Here is an 18,679-nt window from a genome sequence, read left to right as displayed (position 1 = left end):
AACACACCATTCTATTTCTAACGATTTTAGCTTTTATCTTATCTGCCATTCGTCTGATTGCCCAGCACACTATCTAGTAGGCATTCAGCCCTCCTTTAAGTGAACCCTCCCACCCACCTCTCACTCAGGATACTCTTCACCACCTCTTGCCTAAAACGTCCATTCCCTTTCCTAGCGAGAAGAAATTTGTCTTAATTCTCAAGTCTTAGCCTCAATTATGTCCTTCCTGTGTCCTTGCCATCTTAACTCTGCAGTTTTGTTTGGTTGCACTCTCCAGCACTTGGAATCTTACTTCCCCAACAAGGGATCAAATCCGTGTCCCCCTGCGGTGGAAGCTTGGAAGTCCAAACCACTGGACCCCAGGGAAGTCCCAGCTTTGCAGTTCTCTTTCCTTTCCCTTACCCTGAGGCATCCTTCAACAGTACCACTCAAGATAGCATGTGATTTGGGGATAAAGGCAGATCATAAAACCCCTTTGCTCTCCATTTCCACATATGCATGCAAAAAGTGTGTGTGTGTGTCAGGGGGTAATGGCTAAAGATGAACACTAAGCTGCTCTGGCCTAGGAAAAATAATCTCCCCTTGATCCACCCATATTCAGCTTGTTCTAGGACAATACAAGAACAAAACTGACCCCAGGTGATGATGTTACAAGTGACGATTCAGCTACTTGCAGGTAGACAAAGAGAAGGGTTAGTTTTGAGACAGGTATGACTTAAGAGTTAACACTAAAGTGGCATCTCCTACTAAAGAGCATGACTCTACCATGGGAAACACTGAATTGCAAAAATGGGGAACAAAGGAAAGCAAACATTCCTACAGTGAATTTTTAGAGAAATTTCTCAAGCTTAGAAGTACCATTAAAAATTTTCAAGCAATTGAGGTCCTATACAGTAAAAGAATCTTAAGTTTTGACTCCTTGCTCCTCTAGACCGGGGTTTGGCAAAATACGGCCCACAGGTCAAATATGTCCCATAAATTAAGAATGGTTTTTACATTTTTGGATGGCTGAAAAATAACCAGAAGACTATTTTGTGATGATGAAAGTTATATTAATGTTATTCAAATTTCAGTGTTCATAAATAAAGTTTTAGTGGCTCATAAGCCATGCTCATTCACCTATGTATTATCTATGGATTCATTTCACTTGCACTACAATAGCAAAGTTGAATAGTTGTAACAAGGACCGTATAACCTGAGAAGCCTAAAATACTTGCTGTCTGGCTCTTTATAGAGAAAGTGTGCTGACCCCTACTCCAAACAAGGACTGTCTGATAGAACTTTTGGCAATGATGGAATTATTCGATACTTGTGCTGCCCAATTCAGAAGTCATAGCTACATGCAGCTATGTGAACACTTGAAATATGGTACTGTGACTGAAGAACTGAATTCTTAATTTCACTTAAATAATCACATGTAGCTACTATATTAAGACAGTACAGCTCTAGATGTTTCTCAGATCTTTCATACTGACATTTTTTTACCCCTCGATCCAACATCTCACTCCCTTTCTGTGACACAGCTACACATTCTCAGTCACCATCTCCACCTCACCTTATCTACCAGACTCCGAGTCAAGGTACAAGATTTACTAGGTTTTTGCTCTAGACTCTCCATTGTCACAACAGAAATCTGATTAGTCTATGAAGTTTCACCCCATGAATTAATCCACATTATGTGTACAAACATAAATAGACACACATTTACCCAGGTTTCTTTGTGCGAGAGGGTGGCACTGTGGCCATGTTCTTTCTTCTCTGCCTGAGAGTAGAAAGCCCTCCACACGCTAGATCCCTTGATGCTGCTGGAGCCTGTGATATGGATCACCTCCCGCCAAACACATTCACAGAGGCTGACAACAGCAGATGTGCACTTGCTATTTGAATCTCAAGGAAAAAGGAAAAAAAAAAACAACCTTCACCACAGGACTTTCTTTCCTCCCCCCAGGCCTAATAAACTGAAATTAGCTGATTTCTCTAGTTTAATAGATGCTTGCTTTTTTACTGGCCTTTTCTAACTGGGCAAGAGAACAACCCCAATACTGTCTCAGTCTTGGCTATGAGCTCTAGCAAAGGCATTAAAATACACACACACACACACACACACACACAAACTTACCAAATGAAATGAAATCCACATAAACGGGCTTTAGTAGAGACAGTAGTTAAAATGGAAAGAGATTAGGGGTTATAACTCATAAAAAGCCGTAACTTTATAATTATTTATAAAAGCGATCTTTAAAGTCTGAAATTTTTACACCTACTCCCTAAGGAAAAAAAAGGTTTCTGTAAACTTCTGGCTTTAAAAAAAAAGAAGGGAGGACACCTAGTTTTCTTTCTCTAGATTAGCTATAGCAAGCAAATCACCCTCCCACCCCCGCTCCCCACCCCCCACCCCATTCTAAACATCTGTCTGCATAGCCAAAGCCTTCTAAATCCTGACAGAGGAAAGTCTCCAGATTTATATATATCCTACTTTGAGCTTATATAATTGAGACTGTGTCCTGCCTAGAAAAACAAAAACAAAAAGCTGAATCCTTTAGCAACTGTACAAACGGACAGCCATTGAATCCAACCATCCAAAAGAGAGTAAGATCTTTAACCTGTAGAAGAAAACCAGCTCAGAAATGTGGACCTTCCCTCAGGCCAAGCTGTTCCAGAGTAACAACAGGGTCAGTGCAAAGTGTTGTAAAGTACTGACAGGCTATTCCTGGGCGAGTTTGTACTCAGGCTGCTAAGAATTTCCACTAGACTTTAAATTATGCTATTCATCACTGAGCAACGGAGGGCCATCTACCCCCAAGTCTCTCCCACACTTCCTCCCGGGTGTCTCCACAAATAAAAGAGAGACCTTATACCACCACCATGTGAACTGAAGGGAGGCTTTCACAGGCTGACCATGAAAAGGAGAAGTTTCCAAGTTACTCCGCCGTTTACTCCTGTGGCTCCAGCTGTGTATTCTGGATGCTGAGGTTGGGTTCTCAAACTTGTGAAGTTCTTGTAAACTTTCTCATCCCAGCACAGAAAATGGCTGCATAACCTGGACTCTTGCATCTCCTGATGGTTTCCTTTAGGCATGCATGCACAGTCTATCCAGGTGGAAAAAACCAATCCATACTCCTCTGTGCTCAGGCTGTCGTTCAAATAAAAAGGCACAAAGAGAAACTTTTTTTTTTTGCTCTCGGGGCTCTTCACTTCCTGCCTTTCAATTTTATTTTGGTATTAAAACAAACAAACAAACAAACAAAAAACCAGACAATTCCAGCACAGAATTCAAGTTGTTACTGCTTGGTAAACTAGTAACTGCATAGTGAACCTAGTGTGGCTTCATTAATAGTACTAGGGTCTGTAGATGGCCAGAGAGAGACTTTTTTCCCCCTAAAGAAGTGCCATTAGTGTCCTTTCCACTTTCTCTACACAAGTTGAAAAAAAAAAATACAGCATGTCTGCATCACCAGAACAAGAATCTGGTGGGTTTTCCCTGGGAATCCAGGGTGATCAGTCCCCCACAAAACCAATGCCCAGAGCCATGCAACAAGCAGGGTTCACAGTTGAGTGAACATCAATGCATAAGTGGAGGAATTTCAATGCAAATAAACGCTGAATATGAAGGATTAAAGAAAGGGGAAATTAATCTTTTTCATAACACAGGGCACTTTTTTTTTTCTCTCCCTTGTGCTCTCTTTTTTAAGTCATGCACACAACTGCTGGAGGGAATCCAACTTCCCCAGTGTGGTAGTGCTGCTTTATAAAAAGCAGAACATACACATTTAAGACCATGAATTTCCTGAGGATGCCAGCAACTGAGATTCTGACAGCTCTTCTGAACAGCCTCAGAAAAAAAAGTACTTCACTAAGTGGGACCAGAATGACTAGTAAAAAGTCTCATTTCAAACCAACCTATTTTTTCAAAACTCATAGCTTCCTGGGGTATGGATGCCTTAAAGGGTTTGGTTTCAGCATTTTGGGGTTATCTAGATGCATTTACTGAATGGATTTTATTTTGTTTGTTTCTAACTGCTCCATCCAAATGATACTCTTGCAATACCAACAAAATAAATAGCGCCGTTTCATGCTGCTTTAGCAGGTGGCTCCATCTCATCCCAACCTGATCCTCTCATGTCCTAATGTCTCAAACCAAAGAACAAAGTGGCAGCACCTCTTCAAGTTATACACCCACCCGAGCCCCGCCCGCCCCCCAAAAATCTGCCAGCGAAGTACTCAGTTTTTGAATACTATTCACTTGAAGAGATGCTGGACTAGAGCAGCAAACCTGTTAAGTCTGGGGACTTTGTTCCCATCACTTGTTTGTATTAAACATAGAATTCCTCAAACATCCTAACACCCCACCAAGCTATCGTTTTGGGGAAAAAAAAACTTTAAAATTCAAATGGTCCCTTAAAATATTGTTAACCTAGGTTAAGAATTTTCCTAACTAAAATGAATCCAAGCCTCAGAGAGGAAATTTCCAACTTGGTCCATTTTCTTCTGTATCATTCTAAGAAAAATGTCAAAGGTTGAGAATTTTTAAAATAAGTTTTTATAAATAATGTATCCAAAGATTTTTTGACCCACTACATACAGTAAGAATCTCGTTAAGAAAAATATACAGATTTTGATAAGAGTTTAAATTCTGAGAGAAAGTTTAAAGCCTGATGCCAAGTCCTTAGATTGCTACTGCTTCAATTTCAAAAGACCAGTGGACAGCAATTTTAGTACACAGAACTCCACTATGCTGTAGAGTTCCTTTTTTCCTGGGTCAGCCAGCTTTATTCTGCTTCATTAACCCCTTCTTTGCTCCTTGATGGATTTTGGAATCCAGTTTCCCTGTAAGGGAGAAAAAGAAGCCTCGTTATTTATTTTTTATATTTGCAATGCAAATCTTTCATGGCCTCTCAGGTCTTCTGGTTACTGTGTTCCTGTCACATTCAATTATCTTGCTCCAGGACTCAGACACTTTCAAACTTCAGAGTTTCATTCTGTAAGAATGAGGAAGCAGTGGGAACATGGTCCAGGGACACACAAACGTCTGCACCAACACAATGAGCATTCACAGCAAGAATCGAAGGAGTTAGTATTTCTAATTCTGTAGTTACTAGAAAAGAAAAAAAAAACACGTTTTCCGGAGTGTCTGATACTAAGGCAAGTTTTTAAAGAATACAAACATAATGATAAAGGAAGACATTTCACACAGTGGGAAACTCATTCCTCTGACCTGTTAACTGGCGGAGCATAATGCATGAATCTCCCTCGCAGTGAGAAAAGCAATTCAATTCACTCCTTTGCTGCCTCAGACTTAACCGGGGGAGGGACTTGAAACAGTGAGGTAGAATCCACATGAATGCTTTTCTAACAAAGGGGCCCTATCACCAGCTAAGAAGGGCAAAGGTCATGGGGCTGTATGACTCCTCTAAGTGTTAAAGTTAGAAAACAAGCAACATTCCTGTCCCAGGTGACCCTAATGAGAGGTATTCCACTGATGTGGTCTCCGACCTCTGACTTCTCAGATCTACCAGGATAAAGGTCAGTTCAGCGGTAGCCGCCTTAAGAAATACCCATCTCAGGAAGAACTTAACAGAGTTCCTGTCTGTCTGGCCTGAGAACAGAGCTGGCAGGTGACTTTCTCCCACAAAAAGTCTTATTTAAGTCCATAGAGATGCTGATGCTGGAAAGAGAAATAGTTCAGTTCAGCCTTGGCAGTAAATAAACAAAAAACACCGAAACAAAAGCAGCTGGGTGTACTACAGTCCTATACCCACAACCCCGGCCCCTTGTACTCTATCATTTTCATTTGCCGCACTAATCAGGTGCAATAGAGGAAGCACTGGACAAGAAGTTAAGAGACCCAGGTTCCCGTACTCCTTTGTCTGATACAAACAAGTCATCTGATCTGTCTGGACTTCAGTATCCTCATTTGTCCAACCAAGATAAGAATTCATGTCCTGACTACTGCACAAAGAGAGTGTCCAAAAAAAAATTACTTCAATCTAACAAGTTTCCTGTTTTCTTAATTTTTTTCTTGTTCCTCATCTCTCCAGGGCTACACCTGCCTTTGGAATAACATTACTTTCTTTTCTGGGCTTCCTTAGAAAATGATGTCCACAACAGCCACAATGATGCTGATTTTAATTTGGGCTTTAGACATATAAGAGTATTCCCAGGGACTTAGGAGTTCTTTCATCCCCCAGGCTGCCTTGCTGGAAATCCAAACATGTGCCAGCAATCTGGCAAAAAGCCCTGTTACGAGGCAAATTTGCCTTTGTATCCCTAAGACTACCCTAGTGACCACCAAATGGTAGGTGCTCAATAAATGAATTAAAGAAAGCAGGCACTGCAAATTTCAGAACCTTTACTGTAAAGGTTTGGGAACTACTAAGTAAACAAAAATAGCAGATATCAGATAAACATTAAAGAGTACTCACTGTAAAGGTGGTGGTACCCAGAGGTACGAAGAAGTACTGCCTCTCATTAAGCTTTTTAGAACAAGTTAGGACAGAATTTACAATTCCATCTAGGACTCCAGACTTCCAATTCTCTGCACTGAGTAAGTTAGAAGACGCAGGTCCCAGTTTTAGTTCTAAGACTACCTATCTGTATGACCTTGAGGAAGTCACCTAGTCACTCTTGTCCTCAACTTTTTCAATACTGTGAGGAAACTGGACTACACAGTACTGAAGGCCCTTTGCAGCTCTATGATACTTTGGCCTAAAAATGAAATGTAAATGGGAATACTTTGTTTCTGAGGCAATCTGATAAAAGTGAGAAAAGCAGGAAATCTAGAGGTAGAAAGACCTGAGCAAAATACAACTTCTGTAAACCTGTTCACTCAACTATAAAATGAAAGGAAGAAAAAATTTCTATAACTTACAAAGTTGTTGAGAGGATTACAGCCAATACTAAGTGCTTTTCTGAGTACGAAGCACCATACCAAGTATTTTATATACACTAACTCATTTAATCAAACAATTGATTGAAATAAAATACATTCAAGTGCTTCATAAATTCAGAGGTCTCTGAAAAATTAACAGTAGTTGTATTATTTATGCTAAGGCTTGGGAGTTGTGTTTTGTAGTTATGATCTCAGTTGTACTTTTAATTTACCAAATTTACCAGCGTCTCTAGGCAAGACTTTTAACTATTTATTTCAGGCTCCTCATATTTAAAAAAAGAGAGAGACATTACTTTCTTCACATTCTCAAAGCTTTCCTGTATAAGAATATCCCAAATATTGTTTTCATAAAACTCCAGTCTGATTGTGAAAGCCCTCAAGTGAGACCAGCTCAGATAAGATCAACCCATTGGAGGAAAGCACTCAATGGTACGCAAACTAATCTCTGGCTTCAGTGATGATGTCATAAAATGGAAAACTGATAGGAGAAAGGAGATAGAAAGGAAGAAGGATTTCCAGGGCACTCCCAGGGATTCAGAAGTGTTTCATCCCCTTTTCATCCCCTAGGCTAATCTAAGAAAACCATACATGTGCCAGCAATCTGTGAGCTCCTTACAACTAAAAACTTCTTTGCATTCCTAACATAGTGACTGCCAGTAGTGGCAATCCTTAGGTCAGCTGGGCAACGAAGGCCAGGACCTGGGGTTCCTTGCATGGAGAAGCAGTTATTGTGGATGCCCTCTGAACTCTGAGTTCTAGATTAGCCTGTTTTTTTAAGATGTGGGATCTGGACAGTTATAGTAATATACAGTATACTCTCTTAAAAGCAGAGTGATAATGCTTAGTTTCTGTACTTCCCCAATATTTTTACATTTAGTACGCACAGCATTTCAGTGTTAAACCACATCCTCAATCATGGTGCCTAAAAGAAAATCAAATGCATATGCAGCAGATGGGGGAGAAGTTAAAAGGGAAAAAACTATTTGCCATCAATCGATAGAACTCTCATAGGGATTTTCACAAGCTTTGCATACGATATAAGGCAGAATTTGCATGAATTTAAAGCATATAGTTCATTTAAAGTAAAAAATTTCCTTCATCTCTTTGAGCATTCAACCTACATATTCTACTATACTTAACTGTTTTGCATTTCTTAATTTGAGCAGACACATAGCCAAGTGATTTCATATTGTGCACTGTTTTGTGAATTATTTTAACTTCAAGAAGCACAATTATCCCCAGGTCAAGCAAACTCAAGTTTACATGCCCCCAAAAATAAATAAAAATATATGCTTTTAATTTAAACCATACACACACGCACACACACACACACACACACACGATACAACATGTAAATATGTTATATTGTAGGAGTTTATTTCCAAGTCAGAAGTTTGCAACTTAGGATAAATTTCTCATAGAACTAATCTATGAAGAGTGGCTAAATTCCTAAGCCATCACATAAGAAAAAATATTTAAGGCACAGAATTGTAACTGGACTACTAATATTATTAATAGCATGGAACTTAACCACTTCATGTAACAGTATTCTAAGAAGAAAATGTGACGCATTCCAAATTAAGAGCCAAGTATGTATTTTTCCCTATGGCAGTGGGATTAAGGACTTTTCCAGCTGTCAACTACTGGAGGTGGGCCTCTATGGCCTAAGGGAAGGAAGTTCTGACAAAGTGTTAAGGTTTTTAAAGATAGTAAAGATGAATGAAAGATCAAGGAATGAAGAGTTGGAGGGAATGAAAACTACACCAGACTAAATCCTCCGGCTTGCTCCCTCTCATCAGAAAATCTTTTTCTGAAACACGGGGATTGGTCATTCTATTCTTGCCCCACACCCCACTCACCCGCTTTACCTACTGTTTCTGACCCATGTTTTACCTTGCTTGGTCTACCATGGGGAAAGCTGCAGTCTCAGAGTTTTTTCCAGCCCTGCTGTCCCTGAAGCACACGGCCCATTTTGGCTTTTTTAAAGCTTTTAACCAATAGATGCAACAGGGAAAAGCGTTCTCTTAAGATTACCACTCACTCCACCCCCTATTAAACCTTGTAGATAAAAACCAAGGTCATAAATGTGCTGAAGGTGAGTCTCTGAGATGAGAAAGTACTGAAGTTAAAACATTTCAGAGAAATATATAAACACTGTTTACACAGAACATTTTCTCACAAGAGTTTAAGCAGTAGATGAGAACCAAGATAGGGAGGAAGCTCTGAAAAGGTAACTGGAACTAAAGATCAAACAGCAGTGGGTCTGGGAGAGAAGCCTGACAACCAGTGTTGCCCTCAGGGCCTAAGGGAAGGCAAGAACAGAGCAGAGTAGGAGGGGTATAATTTCACAACTTAAAAAGGAGAAAACAAGAAGATTTAAATCCTAAATAGCTAAGAAGAAAGAAAAAGAATGTCCAGGGCCACTTGGCTAACAGTGCAGGTAAAGTATTAAGTAAATAATTTGTGTAAGTCAAGGGCAACTTATGTTCAGATTTTCTGACTTGTGGGAAATCTCAAGAATATGTTTCATAAATCATCAGAGTTGCCTGAATTTTGGAGTGAATATACAGTCATCTAAATCATACTCCAAGCATTTCATTTTGTGCCCCAAAGCAGTATTATCCATTGCGTAATCAGCTAACCAAGAGCATTACTATTACTTGAGAGAGGGCCCAGGAATCTGTGTTTTAACAGCTCTGTAGGTGATTTTTATTTACACTACCCTCTAAGAATTACTTCTCCATAGAACAGATTTATAAAATAGTTGGTCCCCAGGCACAAAGTTTTTCCAGTTGTCATGTATGGATGTGACAGTTGGACTATAAAGATAGCTGAGCACTGAAATTGATGCTTTTGAACTGCGGTGTTGGAGAAGACTCTTGAGAGTCCCTTGGACTGCAAGGAGATCCAACCAGTCCATCCTAAAGGAGATCAGTCCTGGATGTTGATTGGAAGGACTGATGTTGAAGCTGAAACTCCAATACTCTGGCCACTTGATGCGAAGAGCTGACTCATTGGAAAAGACCCTGATGTTGAGAAAGATTGAGGGCAGGAGGAGAAGGGGACAACAGAGGATGAGATGGTTGGTTGGATGGCATCATCGACTCAATGAACATGAGTTTGGGTAAACTCCGGGAGTTGGTGTTGGACAGGGAGGCCTGGCATGCTGCGGTTCATGGGGTCACAAAGAGTTGGACACGACTGAGCGACTGGACTGAACTGAACTGAGGCACAAGGTCGGGTAGCCCTGTGGACGGCTGACAACAATGCATGTCCTAGGAGCATCCAATTCACACAATGGGAAAGCAATGTCACAAAGGCACAGAACAGTAACTGACATAAGCAAGCAAATGGGAGAGCTGTTCATGTTGTGTTTAAAAGTACGTAAGAAAGAGAGAACACCACTCTGTGTTTCTTGAAATTGCTTGGAAATAGAAGAACCTGGTATATGACTAAACAGAGAAGCTGGGAGTTGAAGATGGGGTGGAAGTGGAAAGAATAAAGTCATAAGCACTTCCTAAAAAGTGAACATGCAGAGGGTACTATAATCACAAACACATAAAAGCAAACATTACAGAAAAGAAAACCATCAAGAGGTTTCAAAAAGAGGATGAAAATCAAGAAGGCTAGAGCAGACCTCTGGGACCAGTAATCAAACCAACAGTAGAAAGTGGTACCTTCAAAAAGTTAAGTCTTATTCTTGGATTGAATACTGAGGAACAACGGTTAAGAACAGTACAGTGGAGCAAATGTAATCTTTTGGCTTACAAGTAGTATTTTAGAGGTAATGGCGTCCTAACTGGAAGTTTAGAGTGATTCACTCATATACCAATAATTGTGGATCAAGGTATGCTTCAGAAAGGCTATACTGTAGTTAACCTAACATTAAACTTATTGATAAAAAGAATTTTTTAAATTAACAGTAACTTTAATATTAAACAGTTGATTAACAATGTTGTATTAGTTTCAGGGATATGATAAATAGAATTTTTCTAATTCTTCAAGTATTTGAGATGATATGGAACAGGATGAAAAGAGAAAAAAAATTTTAAGTTAAACAAGTGAGATTCAAGATAAAAAAAAAAATAGACCACAGAAGCTTGGGACTTACAGATTTTTGGATTTCCTTTAATAGGAAACTTCACAATCATTTCCTGGGGATTTGTGCAGATGAAAACAAACGGAGAATCAGATTCTTCTTGACTTATGTCTGGATACTGCAAAATATAAAAATTAAAAGTTCAGGCTAGTTGAGACAAACTTTGAATTTCAAGGAGATCAAAGGATGTCCCAGAATCCACCTCAATGTTCTGATGGTAGTATTCTCCATTACATAGCCAGGTAAAGACGATAATGCTCAACAAGCAAGAACAAACCTTCCACTTTCCCCCAAGCTTTAGCACAGTATTCTTATACAGTCTTTTGCCCACCATTTGTGACTTCCTATAATGGAAACAACTTCTTAAAAAAAGATGTTTGACATCTTTCCAGAGAATCAAAACTGACTAATCTTTTAATATAAGCAACTATGAATTTGGAGATTCAGAGGTCTCCTGCAGGAACATCAGGCACCCACCTCCAGATTCAGCTCAAGTGAAACACTGGAAGGTTTAAGAAAAATAGAACATTTGTGGAAATTCTGCCAGAAACGATCAACAGGGCCCTTCTCTCACTAAAGGGAAGGAAGATGATTCATTCTGAAAGGTATGAACACGCCAAAGTTGTTTTGCTGGACACATTCCAGACTCACTTAGGGTGAAAAGGTAACAGTAGAGCAATTCTGAAAATAATTTAGAAGCCTCCTTTGGAGCTCCTATCACAAAATGAATCTGTGTGAATTCTTAGGACTTTTATTCCTCTGCAAAGACAGACACAGAAACTAGAGTAAGAATATCTGGCCACACAATCACAACTTAAGGAACAAGTGGGTGTTGGCAGAAAAGTGCTCTCCAGCAATGTGCAACTGACTTGGTATTTCAACATTTCCTATCTTGGGATGTCTTGTGTTTAGTATGTTCGATAAATACGACTCTAAAGCTGACTATGGCCGTGGGTCAGATGTCACTACCAAAGCCACCTTTCTCCTGGTGATGAGAAATTGTGAAATTATTTTCCACTCTTATTTACCTGCTAAGATGTATCCTGTAAAGATCTAAGGCTCTAAAGTAAAAATGGAGGTTTCAGTGAAATAAGGAAGAAAATTCAAATGTCGGGACTTCCCTGGTGGTCCAGTGGTTAAGAATCCGCCTGCTTATGCAGGGGACACAGGTTCAATTCCTGGTGTGGGAAGATTCCACATGTTGTGGGGCAACTAAGCCATTGAGCCACAATTACTGAGACCGTGTGCCCTAGAGTCTATGCGCCACAACAAGAGAAGTGACCATGATATGAAGCCCATCCAAGGCAACTGGAGAGTAGCCCCCGCTCGCTGCAACTAGAGAAAATCCTCGCACAGCAACCAAGGCCCAGAGCAGTCAATAAATATATAAAATGCATTTTTAAAAAAACGAAGATGGAAGGAGAAACTTTTTTTTCCCTACCCTTTGGATCTTTAGAAGTCAAAGAAAAGTGGGGCCCAGCTGTTACTGTTGAGGTGCTTAGGCACAAATAAAACCAGAAGCTGCCATCAAGATCTTTAAACCTAATTCTACAGACACCAAAGTAGCAACAGTCACAATTCGTATCTCTTCGATTTTCCTGCTCTCTCTTCTCTGTGTCTCAGAGAATGCTGAGGCAGAGGACAAACCTGCCAGGACTTTACAGCTCTGCTTTTCCAAAACGACAAGCCATTTCACTCCTCTTTCTTCCGCATCAATAAATGTTCTCTCTCTACTGGATCAATCCCGTTAACAAACACTCTTTCTATAATGTCTGTCATAAAACAAAAACTCCCCAGATCCCACATTCTCCTTCAGCTACTGCCCCATTTTCAGGTTCCCTTCACAACAAAATTCATTAAAAGATTATCTATACACTTTGCCTCTCACTTTATAGTGACTATAAAGAGGCTTTTCTTCCATCATTCCACCAGAACGGTTCTTCTGAAGGTCATCTTTCATTTCCATGCTGCCAAATAAATTCTACTTCTAGGTGGGCGGAGGAGGCTGGTAGGCTGCAGTCCATGGGGTCGCCAAGAGTCGGACACGACTGAGCAACTTCACTTTCACTTTTCACTTTCATGCATTGGAGAAGGAAATGGCAACCCACTCCAGTGTTCTTGCCTGGAGAATCCCAGGGAAGGGGGAGCCTGGTGGGCTGCCGTCTATGGAGTCGCACAGAGTCAGACATGACTGAAGCGACTTAGCAGCAGCAGCAGGTATACTCAAAAGAATTGAAAGCAGGGATTCAGATATTTGTATACCAATGTTCAAAGCAGCATTACTCACAACAGTCAGTAGTTTCCACAATCCAAATGTCTAACAATAGACAGATTAAACAAAATATGGCATATACATACAATGGAATACTATTCAGCCTTCAAAAGGAATGGAATTCTGATACATGCTACATCATGAATGAACCTAGAAAAAGTATGCTAAGTAAAATAAACCATACACAAAAGAACAAATATTCTGAGTCTACTTATGTGAGGTGCTTAGGATAGACAAGTTTGGAAGTTCCCTGGCAGTCCAGTGGTTAGGACTTGGTGCTTTCACTGCTAGAGCCCGGGATCAATCCCTCATCATGGAACTAAGATCCCGCAAGCTGAGCTGCACAGCCAAAAAAGAAGACAAATTCATAGAGAAAGAAAGTACAATAGAGGTTACTAGGGGCTGGGGGGAGTGTGGAGGAAAGAGGAATTACTGTTTAATGGGTACAGAATTCCTGTCTGAGTTGATAAAAAGTTCTAAACATGGATGGCTGCACAACACTGTGAATATACTTAACACCTCTGAACTGCATGCTTAAAAATGGTTAAGTTTATGTTATGTATATTTACCACAATAAAAATAAAATTAAAAGAAAAATCAAGGTCCTAGATTTTCTTTCCAAACCTGCTCCTCTCTCATTCATATCCCTTTATTTATTTATTTTTCTTTTTTTTTTTCTTTCATATCCCTTTAGAATAGCTATTCTAATCTTTCCAGTTGTTCAGGTCAAGAACCCCATAACCAACCCTCAGGGAATCCTGTTAACTCTACTTTCGAAAGATACTCAATACCCCACCATTTCTTAAGATGCCCAGCGCTACTGCCCTGGTCCAGGCCACCACAATGTCTCTCTGGATTCGATAGCCTCCTCATGGCCTGTCTGTTTCTGCCCTTAACATTCCCCTTGTCTATTCACATCACAGCAGTCTGCGCTATTTCTTAAACATATTCAATATATTGGATCCAGTCACTCCAAAGTTTAAAACTCTCCAAAGGCTTTTTGTCTCAGTCAGAATAAAAGACTAAGTCCTCACTATGACATACAGGTCCCCACTATGACCAACAGGTCCCCAGACAATCTGGCCCCCACTTCTTCTCTGATGCCTTCTCCTACTACTCTCCCCCACTTTCCACTCCGGCTATACAGGGTTCCTTGTTCCTGCCTCTGGACGTCTGTACTAGCTTATTTACTCCTCTTCCTGGGATGCTTTCCCTCCTCGGTATTTACCTGGTTTCCTCTTTCTTTCTTCAGAACTTTGTTCAAATGTCAACTCTGTAGTGGGTCTTCTGGCATTCTTAGCCCCCATCTCTTTATTTTTTCTCTACAGCACTTACCATCATAAATGGCAACCTACTCCAGTATTCTTGCCTGGAAAATCCTATGGACAAAGGGGCCTGGAGGGCTACAGTTTATGAAGTCACAAGAGCTGGACTAAACCACCACCAATTCACTTTTTTAAATTTTTAAAATTTGGACTTTCCTTACTAGGATAAAAGCTCCAAGAAGGCAAGGATCTTTGTTTTGCTTACTCCTTAGCACCTGGAATCATGCCTGGCACATGGTAGGCAATCAATCAATATTTGTTGGATGGAAAAAAAACAAAAATTTGCCAATCTGTGCTTTTAGGTTATCTTAACCATGCTAAATACATACATGCTAGGAGCTGGACACTCTTAGGACTAAACTCTGGCTAAAAGCAGGTACTAGTCTATAATCTGTTATTCCTCAAGCTAAATTAGAACTTTTGTGTCTTGGGAAGTAGCCAGTAAGGCCCTATGTTTAATAAAAACTACCCTGACATATATTAACACAGTCAGAAAATGTCAAATAATGGGGAAAATGATGGATAAATGAAATTATGAACAAGTGGTTCTCTGGACCCACTCATGCCTTCTAATAAAGATGAACACTAAAATTAACTTTCTCAATTGAATCTAAATCCAAGTTTCATGTGAATATTCCTGTTTCCAAGTTCTATTACTAAACTTTAGGAAGCTTACAAGAAACAGAGCTAAAGAGCAAAGAAGCCTACGGGAATAAAGAAAAGTAAGCCTATGTGTTGGAAGAAGTGATTATTTTTTATGGTAAAATGCATTAAAGCAAAGCCAGCTTGGCAGAACCTGTACCTGCAGAAATGCATAATCTCTGAAACTGAGTCTTGGACACTAATAGACCACATTAAACACCAAAAAGTCAGAGACTTGCAAGAAAGAGAGTTTTGGTTTGAGAGTCAAAAGACTAAAATGCAGCTGACCTAGAGAAAGAGTAAATTAAGAAAAAGAAGGTTCACATTTGTGAAGAACGTAAATAAACTCTCAATGTCATATCTAATTTAGAGAGGATATTAGATTAAGGGTCACTGAGATAGTGCAACAGACAGGCTAGGGAATGAGAGTTATAAGACCAAGCAATTCAAAGCAACCATTTACATTCAGTAACAGACTCCTCAGGACCTGCTGCTGTTCCTGCCTTCACCAACACGACTCCTATCACCTGGTTTCCAGCCTGAGGAGCGGGGGAGGTGGGCTTACTCTTCTTTCATGCCTCATAAGTTTCATAGCTAACATAACAGGTAATTAACTACTAAACAGCCGTTTTCTTCTCCTCTCCAGAGGGAAACTGTTGACCAGCCATCTAGAAAACATTTCTCTTGCCATTTTCGTAAGAGGAAAAAAAAAAAAGTTTAGTGGCTCTTGGCAACCACTGCAGCCTCAGAGCCAAGTGGGCATTTTCACCAACTCCACAAGCCTCCATTTAATCCTTGTACTGAAATGATCAGAAAGTCCTACATGATGTCACTCTTCCCAACAAATCCCCAGATGACCCACATGTAAATCTTACACCTGTCTCCAAGGACTAACAGCTAAAGGAAACAGTTAAGAAGAAACTCATTGACAAAGAACGTATGTTTGCTGGAGGTTTTCTTGGTTTGAACTTTGGGGAACTAGATAGGACATGAAATCAGGCTCCGAAATCTAGTTAGCTGAAAACCAACTCCAAGAAGATTGAGGTGATAATACTCAGAAAAAGAGAAGGAAATGAGTCTGATAAAAAGACCACAAGCAAAACAGATCCAAAGAAGTATATCCTGAAAGCAACTGTGTTCTCTGATAAACAGCCCGCATTTAAAAAAAAAAAAAAAAAAGTTGTTCTCATTTTCCTTCAAAGCAATTCAAGGTGTTCACAGGATAAGTAGTACCCTGGGCCCCATTGTACTGGAGGATAAGCATTTTCTCACATCAGAGTTAATGTATTGATCATGATACTTTGATGAGATGACTCCTGCATATTTGACTGGAGTTGGATAAAGATCATGCCAACTGTCCCTAAGTGGGACAGCTGAACTCATGTACCAGTACCCAATGCAAATCATGTGCCTAATACCAAATACAAGGGGTTCCAGCTCAATGCCACAGAGACCATTCATATTTGCACCAATTGGGAGGAATAAGGATAAGTGATACTCAGCTTGGAGTCTTTCAGACACTTGTGGAAGATGATCGGGCTGAAGCCACACAGACTGGTATCCTGGTCCCTTCCTTATTTGTTGTTTAGTCACTAAGTTGTGTCCAACTCTTTGCAACCCCATGGACTGAAGCCCACCAGGTCCCTCTGTCTATGGGATTCTCCAGGCAAGAAAATTGGAGTGGGTTGCCGTTAAAATTCCCAGTGTGACTTTCTGTGCTCTTGTGAATCCTATCTATACTGGAAACTCTACACAAAAGAGAACAGAAGGACTTATGTTTTCTCTAAAATTAACCTCATAACTTTGCTGCCCTGATTCTTCGAGTCCAAAATGAAAATCATCCATTTGTAACAATTATTGTTGGTCTTAATTTTCATAGAGCAGGCTTTCACTCTAACTAGTAAGAACCAAAAGAAAATTGCTCTTAATCCCAAGTGGCTCAGTGGTAAAGAATCCACCTGGCAAGGTTCAATCCCTGGGTCAGGAAGATCCCCTGACCCAGGAGGAGGAAATGGCAACCCACTCCAGTATTCTTGCCTGGAAAATGCCACGGATGAAGGCATGAAATCCCATAGACAGAGGAGCCTGGCAGGCTACAGTCTGTGGGGTCACAAAGAGTCAGACATGACTGAGTGCACATGCAAAGATACTACATTGTAAGGCCCTTAACCATTCAAATCTACCCTAATATCTCAGAATGCTAGGACTCCTCTTGTTTTAAGGGCTCTGCTGACTTTATATTTTTATCTCGCAATGGCTGGTCTGACTCAGCTGGGAACAACTACTGAGGCAGAGTTCACAGAATCCTTTGACATGAGTTGACATATCAAGGTAAGATCATTATCAAGTAATACAGTGTTATTAACAGCAACAATACCCCTTTATCAAATAAAGGGAGTTTTGTCTTTCAGAACCAAACAGATTAAAATATTTTAAACAATCCAAATGAAAAATCACAGAAAAAGTGATTTTTGTATGGCTCTAAATTTTTGTACTACTGATTTTTGTATTATGTGCACAGTTCACATACTACAGAACCACTCTCCTTCACGGCTACAATACAGGTTTCCCTTACTACATTTCCTTTCCTTTATTTTAAAAAGTCATTTTCAGGGACTTCCTTGGTGGTTCAGTGGACAAGACTTCATGCTCCCAATGCAGTGGGCCTGGGTTCGATTCCTAATCAGGGAACTAAGATCTCACATAAGGCTGCTAAGCCCATGCACTCTAGAAAAGCCCAGGCGCTGCATCAAAAACCCAGCACAGCCAAAATAAATAATAAAAATTAAATAAATAAAAAGTCATTTTCCTTAAAAGAAAATTCTTTTCTTCTGTACACTTCCCTGGTGGCTCAGAGGTTAAAGCATCTGCCTGCAATGCTGGAGACCTGGGTTCGATCCCTGGGTCGGGAAGATCCCCTGGAGAAGGAAATGGCAACCCACTCCAGTACTCTTGCCTGGAAAATGCCATGGATGAATGTGCCTGGTAGGCTAGAGTCAAGGAGATCGCAAACAGTCATACACGACTGAGCAACTTCACTTCTCATGTATAACCCATGCAGACTAATGGTACTACCATTTACCCCTCACCACAGCTAGAAACAAAATCTAACCTGGACTTCTTTCTCTCACCCTTCACAGCCAATCAAATCACCAAGTCCTATAGACTTTATCTTCTAAACATTCCAATCATCTGGTCCTTTCTTTCCAACTTGACAGCCAGAGCATTGCTGCCGGCCTCCATCATGCCTCCACCTGGAAAATCATCATAATTTCCTAAATTATCTACTTGTTTTCAGCTTGCCCCATCTAATCCATTCCTTCCTACTTCTGTCAAAACAATTTTTCTAAAGTGCCTTCAGAATACTAAATTCCCTCACATGGCATTTAAGGCTTCTCACTTACCAACCAATGCCTGCCCCTCAATTTATTGTTATCACCATTAAATGAACA

At 40.2% G+C, this 18,679-nt stretch overlaps 1 protein-coding gene across 2 annotated transcripts in view; it reads right to left on the bottom strand.

Moving 5' to 3' along the window:
* Positions 1–4,221: 4,221 nt before the first annotated feature.
* TRIP4 (thyroid hormone receptor interactor 4) overlaps positions 4,222–18,679 on the bottom strand; it is a 51,086-nt gene continuing 36,628 nt past the window's right edge. For both annotated transcript variants that reach the window (XM_068965084.1, XM_068965083.1), the window contains exons 12-13: positions 11,001–11,106; positions 4,222–4,827 (exon numbers count right to left, since the gene is read on the bottom strand). In XM_068965084.1, coding sequence (XP_068821185.1) covers positions 4,760–4,827; positions 11,001–11,106 — 174 coding nt within the window. In that variant the 3' untranslated portion in view covers positions 4,222–4,759. The remainder of the gene's footprint in view (positions 4,828–11,000; positions 11,107–18,679) is intronic.

Source organism: Capricornis sumatraensis, chromosome 2, assembly GCF_032405125.1.
Source record: "Capricornis sumatraensis isolate serow.1 chromosome 2, serow.2, whole genome shotgun sequence".
Classification (NCBI taxonomy): domain Eukaryota; kingdom Metazoa; phylum Chordata; class Mammalia; order Artiodactyla; family Bovidae; genus Capricornis; species Capricornis sumatraensis.
This window is presented reverse-complemented; position numbering and strand designations above follow the sequence as displayed.